The following is an 8,119-nucleotide window of genomic DNA, read 5'->3' as shown; positions in this document are numbered from 1 at the left end:
TTTGAACAACTTACACTATTGCAATAGTTCACTAACGCAATGCTAAGTGATTGTAAAAAATGTCAGAAGAAAAGTGTGGGTTGGGGAAAATAATGACTCCTATAATTCTGATGTCTTTCAGAATGCATGCTTCAATAATTGGGTGAGGAAAAACCTAGCTGAGAATATGACTTCAATATAAAGAAAAAGTAAAGCAAGGGAATGATTGGGTTCAGTTTTGCCAATTTTATTGAACCAATAAAATTCCTACTGATAACAATGAAATAAATTTCTGCAAGTATAAATGTGATACAGTTTAACAAAACCCATTGTTCTGTACCTATAAATAGATTTTCAAAATGTCATAAAAAGTGCAGTTATGAATTGTTGTTAACATGTTAATACAGTTCCTTTATTTTAAATGTGTTTGTTTCAATTTATTAACAGTTCCTTCTGCATCTGTTCAAATAATATTACCCATCCCTTCAAAAAAAAAAAAGAAAAACAAAACAAACAAAAAAAACCCCAACAACACAACAAAAAAGAGGAATTAAACAACTAGAATATTACACATAAGCCAATCCATTTGGATCAGCTTTAGTCAGAACTGTAAAGTCAGCAACCTAAGAAAAATAAAACCTAGTTATACATACAAAAGCTTTCATGGTCCTATGGCCTCCTTAACTGTGGACACATGAGGAGGGTTCTGAGAGCTGGAAAGGCTTATGTGGTCAACTACCTTGACTATATCTACAGAGGGTCTGGTTTGCCAGAACAAGTTCAAAGTGGCTGTTTATTAAGTTTGCTATTTGCAGAATTGAAACTATAAATATAAGACTGCCATCTGACAATGAAACTTGTATGAATCCTAAATTGCATCAATGTTCTATCTGATAAAAGTTTATTCTAATTTAAAACCTTATAGAGTAAGAGATTGATATATATATATACATACATATATATATATATATACATACATATATATATATATATATACATATAGCAGTCTTAAAGATCACGTCATCCGCCTTACATTAGTCCTAAGTCACGTGCTTCGTAAAATAAAAAATACAGTAACAAAGCACAGGACTACAAAGGCAGAACATCACAGCTTCTGATTACACTGAATAAAAAGTACCAAGGAACACAAAGATAATTCTGTATTAATACTGATGAATTAAAGAGCTACAACAGACATTTCACAGCATGCTACATACATTGCTCACAACTTAAGGATAAAATGATGTCTAAAATTGAAAGTCACAAAGTTGGCAATGTGATTTAATGTGCAATTCAGCTACAAAGTCTTAATATATACATTCATGATGTAGCTGCCTGCAAAATCAGGATTAAAGTTTTCAAGTTCAAATTTTATTTCTTAAGTTAAAGGATACATCCAGTTCTTCCAAGACCAGGAAAGTTATTTTCAGGTTTGAAGGAGCTAATCCAAGTGACAAGGCCATTGTGGAAGGTGACCTGACGGGGCACTTGATTACCATGATCATTCTGTGCATGTGCCTACTTGATCAGTGTTGAGAAGATGCCAGAATGGCCCATGGTTTGCTTGCAATGTCTATCTTACTTTGAGTTAGAAGAATAAAGGAAGAGAAAGAGGAAGGGGAAAGTTGTATCTTCTTCCCAGAGAAGGCATGATGCAAAGGAAATATCTGCACTAGAAACAGAGTTTGAAAAGATCACTTTCCTTGGTGAACAAGGGTACCATTTAACTCAACTTTTTATTTTAGAGAACAGAGAAATTCAGAAAGGAGAAAATAGTCTCAACTTTATGAAGGAAAATTTTTGGCCACCCAACTGATAAACTTCCTTCATCCTCCCTTTTGATCTTATCAGACTTGGGAGAGCCAGATGAAAATTTGTGAAGGCTGATTAATTTAATAAAGAAATGTGGAATTAGTTTTATTCTAAATCATAATGTATATATGTAACTAATTACATGAGATCTGTGGATACTATTTTAACATTGCAGACTGCAGATTCTCTCCCTCTTTAATATCCTTTCTGTAGAAATTATACATTCATCTTAAAGAGGTTAACTTTAGTGGTGCCAGAAAATAGACTGCTGTAGCAAAATTTTACATACCAAAAATTATATCTATCTTATTTAGACAGAATAATGTCTGATGTCCTATGAAATCTAAAATGGGTGTTTGTTCTACAGGCTGTTTCATGGTATGCACTGAGTTGCTTCAAGCATTTCCACAAGCATTCAAAAATACCAGATACTCTTTTTTTACTCTTTACCTTTTCATTTTCAACTATGTATTTCATAGTGGTGCAGTCATAATTAGGTTAAAGCCATGATATATGATTTAATAAATCTTTGTCTCTAAGTCTTAATTCTTAGCTAGGCCATTGGTTCACTCTTGGACCCTTGAAGGCGTTTATTAGACATGGTCAGGTTTGGCTGCTCATGACAAAGATGGAAAACACCCAAATACCACCAGAGATCACAACGATCTTTACTTTCTAACAGGGTGATCCATCTTCCAGTCAGATAACCACTTATATGTAAACAGGGCCCATGTTAGAAACCTGACACAGTTTACAGCTGCAAACAATACCCAGTGCAAATTGGCTGGGAAGGAAGAAGTTTCATGTTCTTCCTCTGTGCATTTCTTCTTCCTAATGACACTACCTCAAGGGCAACGAGGGCAGTAAAGACAACAAAGTTAAGGCATCCCCTTTGCCTCCCACAGAACATCTGTTTTCTCAAGAACAGGGCAGGGATGGGGGTGAAAAGCTTAGTCTAACCAAGGAGCCTGATCAAACTCTTATGGACCCAGTTTTGTGGTGCTATATCTGCATTATAAACTAAATGGGTTTCGGTTATTCAGTACCTTTCTTATATGTCCTTCTATGAGAAATGCATTTCAAGGCCCAAACACCAATAAAACAAATGTCTGAAATACCACCCCATTTGTATGCCAGAAATTTTCTATCCCACTTAAAGGTTTACAGGTCAGTCTGGATTACTGGACAAGTTTAACTTTACATTCAAATAACTTAGAGTAACACTAGTATTCATTATCTAATACAGATCCAAGTAAGGATGGCAATTCAATCACTTTAAAATTCTGCTAAATGTTAAATTCTGCATGATAGAAATAGCTCAATTTCTGTATCATGTATAAATATAAAGATTCCTACTTTGATAGAAGGCAAAAAATCTTTTATGATTTATTTAAAATATGGAAGTAGTATTATTGAACAACAGACAGTGAACCCATGAAAAGGTTGGATACTCTGAGTTTATAGGCTCTTTGGGGATGAGGTAGAGGAGAGCAAGATATTTTGGCAGCTGGGAAAAAGAAGAAACAGTATGGGTGGACAAGATTACACTTGATGCTGCATAACATCTGGTAGGGTGTCTAGGTTAAAAGTCATCCAAAATAGGTGGGTGGTTTAGGGATTTAGAAGAAGTTGGGACCAAGCCATATTTTTAATGAACAGAAGAGAAGTGACCCAGAAAAGTGCTGGTGACTATCAGCAGGTGGCTGGTGAGTTTGGTTTGGATTGTGAAAGGCAGTCAGACCAAGATAGGCCAAGATAGAAAGGTGAGGAAAGTGAGTGGAGGCTGAGGGAAGGGAGGAGAGTAGAGGCTGAGGCACTTGGAGGAAGAGCAAGCAGGCAGGAAGGTGGGCTGAATGCAGCTAGGAGCTCCCAGGCAGAAAATATGTCCTTCCTATTAGGTGCATGGAACTGAGGACAGCTGCCACCTCAGCATTACCATCCACGCGTTTTTGGAAAATGCTTCCTTCTTCAGATGTACATCTCTACCTCTACATCTACCAGGTGTTTTTGTTCTTGGTCTCACCTGAACAGATCTGCTAACTAAGCCAAATTAGCATTGAAATAAGCTTCATTTAAGTTCTGTTGACTGAGATAAATACATTCATACTACAGTACTGCTTTAATTTAATTTTCAGTCTCTACAGAGACATAATAGGGAAACACAGTTTAGGATGGTGGCTACCTAGAATACGCTCTGATCACACAAGTTATGTAGCTTCCAACTCCATCTCACAGAGGAGTTACGTGTCTTTTGGTTTGCTGTTCAATTGTACGCCTATGGAAGTTTCAGATTCTATTTACATAGCTATTACTGTTGCACACTTTTTTCTCTAGGCAAGACCTTCCTGTTCATAGAAGATGAGAAAGACCTATTAGATAAAGAGAAGAACTTACAGTGCTGCTTTCCAGAGAAATGATTTAGAACTGTTTTCAAAACGCAACATGAAACAAAAAAAAAGACCTCATTTTACTGTCACAGTGCAAACTATTGTCCTAACATGCACTGGAATTTCTCCCCTTAAAATTGTCCTTAGAGTTTAAGAGTCTTGTCCTCACATAGGCATGCACTTGTAGTGGTGAACTACTCTGATTATTTACTAAGAAGTTTATTTTTGCTATGGCATAAAAATCTAAGCCTTTGGATTAACAAGTTTTTATAAAGTGGAAAACGAAAAAGTTGCTCTGGAATAATAGTAATTAGACTTTAAAAGTGCTAAAAAATTTCAGGAGACACTATCACAAATAAAATAAGGGCTCCAGTTCAGATTTTATGATTTTTATAGAACCCTTACATTGACTTTTCTGTTTAAGAATAGCCCTAGGTTGCTCTGTCACTATTTGGGTTTAAAACCATACTTAACAGCCAAGGTCATGCCCCAGATCCATGATAGCCATCTCTATCTGACAAGCATCAGTGGGACAAACTCTCCTCAGACCCAGACTGTGTGTTTGGCTCAGAAACACTGGTGAAGCGGCCCTTTCAGGCCTCCTGCCTAGCTATCAGCATCTGCTGAGGAAGCCTGACCTGAAGGACCAGCCTGACATGGGAGGTAGCTCCAGAGTTCTGTTTTTTTTGTTGCTGCTGTTTGTTTTTAATTTTGAGACAGGGTCTTACTACATAGTCTAGGCTGGCCTTGAACTTGCAATCTACCTGCCTCAGCCTCCCAAGTGCTGAGATTAAAGACACGCACCACCATGCCTTGCTCCCTTGATATTTCCTAAGGTGATTTGAGAAATAAAGAATTACTACAGAAGCTGGTAAAGTTGAAATTCCAAAACAAATGGACATTATTCAAGCATATACATCAGGGATTGTTAGACTAATTTTGACATAATAGGCAAGGAGTTAATTCACATTCACATGTGCTTTTTTCACGAACACTTGCACATTTAAGTTTGGCACAATGTGAGCCTCATGTACAGATTAGCATATCAGGTATCATATCATTATACCAATTGAACCAGGCATCTCTTTTAAAAATAGCACATTTCAATATAAAAAGCTACACTATAAACGACTACGTAGTAAATTCAATACTTTGAAGAAACACCACCCTGGACAACCGCATCAGAATTTCAAGTTTTATGATGGGTACGAAGAGTTGACAGCAACTCATTGTAGGGGCTGTGAGCTGGGATGCTGGGCACACTGCAGCAGGGTGCTCGCACCATCAGGTCCCTAGACTGCTCACGGAGGTTCACAAGGACATTGCTTCGTTCCTGTTTACAGTTCCAAGTCAACTTATTTTCCTGATTATTGATGAGTTAAACCAATGTTGAGCTAAACAGAACTTTGCTAGGAAAGGTATCTATTAAAGGCACTAATACTTCCTTCCACAACCCAAACTCTCAAACTACTTATACTTCTGGGGGAAAAATTAAAAACAAAAGTAAGTGGCCGCTTTAGTTCCTTAACCCTTGCTTGTCCTTTTGTTCTAAAGCTCATATGGTGCTCCTCCTATCCAGTACTAACAACCTTTTCACCCTGTAATACAGTTCACCTGAACAAATACATAGGTCTATTGGCTGAAAAGATGTTAATGAAAACAGCAAGAATAAAAGCTCAACTTCAAGTCAGGAAATCAAACGGGCCTTATGCTGCCATTTGTGTTTTGCTGTTCCCCTAAATACTTTCCTTGCAGTTAACACATAGCTTTATAATGTTATAATGAAAATAACCAGCATACCACATATGCAATAAACAAAACAAAAGAGACCTGGCAGATCTTTGAGTAATCGCTAAGGAAACCACCCTGTCTTAAAAAATATTAGTAATTTTTTTCCGCATATGGAAGATTTCAAACAAGATCCTGGAATCCAAAGTGCAGCACTACCTTATGTTAACAGGTTTACAGTCATCTCTGTTGTTCCATCTGGAACGAGATCTAAAAGAAAGAAAAATGTATTGTACCGGGAAAGGATGATGAATGGAAGGGAAATGATATAACAATACACTAGCCCATGATTCTTTCAAAAGAGAAAAAGTATGTCCTATATAACAAATAAGTCTAAAATGAAATTGTTGAAGGAAATACAGTGGAAAATTCTAACTATATTATTTACTCTGAGGATTGGGTGTTTTTGAAAATTAGCACACAATTGGAGTCACCCTTAGTTGACCCAAGTGCTAAGCAGTGCAGCTGAGTCCTGCTGGATAGCTGTAGCGTCTCTTCAGGCACTTCGCTGGTTCATGAACACAATGCAAAGTAAAGCTATGAACACATACTGTGGTGCTCTCTGCAGATAGTCTAACCACGCAACATGAGTCAATGCAAAAGTGTGGCTTTTGGGCCACTTATTCCTCCCCTATGCCTTGATATTGTTTCACACCAGCTGTCCAAAGAGACTTTTCTGGGGAAGGGAATGCTTTGGCAGTATGAAGAGACCATTGCTCCACCCCAGTGAGGTAAAACTGAAATAGGCTAGTGCAATAAAGAAATTTGAAGAAAATTTCTTTATGGCTCTGATTAAAAGGACACTTCTGCAGTGACATGATGGGGAAATGTTAGTTGAGTATATTTTGAACATATTGCACTCTCTTTTTGTTGTTCAATCACATTAATGCATAGAAACACAATTTTTACCATTGAATAATAAATTGTTTAACCTATGTAAGGAGAGAATCATGGAAAATAAACTCCAAAAGTCCAACAGGAAAAAAGTACAGGCTTATTAACCTTCCTTTGCTTACTGCAACACAGAAAAAAGTGATGAGAAAAGAAAAACGTGCAAAGAAAACTTTTGGTCAGTCTTTTGTGGACACAGGCTTGTATGTGCTAGCTGAATGGACTCTGAGTAGCACTGTGGCACTGACTACTTAAGGTGACTGAGAATTACTGTCAGTGACAGAAAGGACTGTGTACAATTCCACTTTTCATATATACATCTGATACGGAAAACAAACTCCTGTCTTACAAGAGAAATAGCTGAATTTGGCACTTCAGTAGCATGCTACAGAACTCATCATGATTAATTTCACATTAAATTATGGACAATGACTGTATCACATCTCATGTTATCACCAATAGCAATAAAAACAAAAACAGACATGAAAAAATAAAACAAAACAGTGCCTGACAAATCTCCTGGGACACAGACTTGTGTCCAGAGAGCAGCTCAGTTCACCAGTGCATGCTTCTCCTTCCCAGGTTTGGATACAGCATGAACATTTTAGAATGGCCAGGGGAAGTCACTCTTTGCTGAATTGCAATATCTGAAAAACAATACTTGAGCAGATTGTAAGCACTTTTCTTATTAAAAAAAGTTTTAAAAAAAAAAAACATACATACAATCCCCAAAGCACTGAAATTAAGCATTAACAACCAGCTTCATGATTTATGATCAGATCCAAAAGTCCAACTACAAACAATGCAGAGTAGTGCTCCTCAATATCATTTTTGCAATGGTTAGTAATGTTAAGCATTCAGAAAAATAAAACACATCATTGCACATTACAGCCGCCAAAAAAAAAAAATCCAAACAAATAACAAAACAAAAACTGGCTAAACTTTGACACTAGAGATTGAATAGTTTTTGATGTTATGTATGTGAAGGATCTTTACACACATGGCACCCCCTGGGCCATGCTCAGGTCAGATGCCGTGTTATGGCGCGGAGTGCGTAAAGAAGCTCAGCCTGCATCCGTGCTTCCATCAGGAGCAGATTCACATGAACCTAGGAGCAAGAATGAGATCACGTCAGTCACCCTGTTGATCATGGTTTTCCTGTACCAGACACCAACAATCGCACAGGCCTGGGCAAATTTATACGTGCATATGACGTTAACATTCAAACCTGCTAGCACTAAAAACAACCTATAATGTCTATA

General features: G+C 37.2%; 1 protein-coding gene across 1 annotated transcript in view; it reads right to left on the bottom strand.

Moving 5' to 3' along the window:
- Nucleotides 1-205: 205 nt before the first annotated feature.
- Nucleotides 206-8,119, bottom strand: part of Sesn3 (sestrin 3) — a 55,665-nt gene continuing 47,751 nt past the window's right edge. The window contains exon 10 of the mRNA XM_020186973.2: nucleotides 206-7,965. Within this exon, the coding sequence (XP_020042562.1) occupies nucleotides 7,879-7,965 (87 nt within the window). The 3' untranslated portion in view covers nucleotides 206-7,878. The remainder of the gene's footprint in view (nucleotides 7,966-8,119) is intronic.

The sequence above is a fragment of the Castor canadensis genome, chromosome 2 (assembly GCF_047511655.1).
Source record: "Castor canadensis chromosome 2, mCasCan1.hap1v2, whole genome shotgun sequence".
NCBI lineage: Eukaryota > Metazoa > Chordata > Mammalia > Rodentia > Castoridae > Castor > Castor canadensis.
Note: the sequence above shows the minus strand (reverse complement) of the source record. Positions and strands in the feature narration are given on the sequence as shown.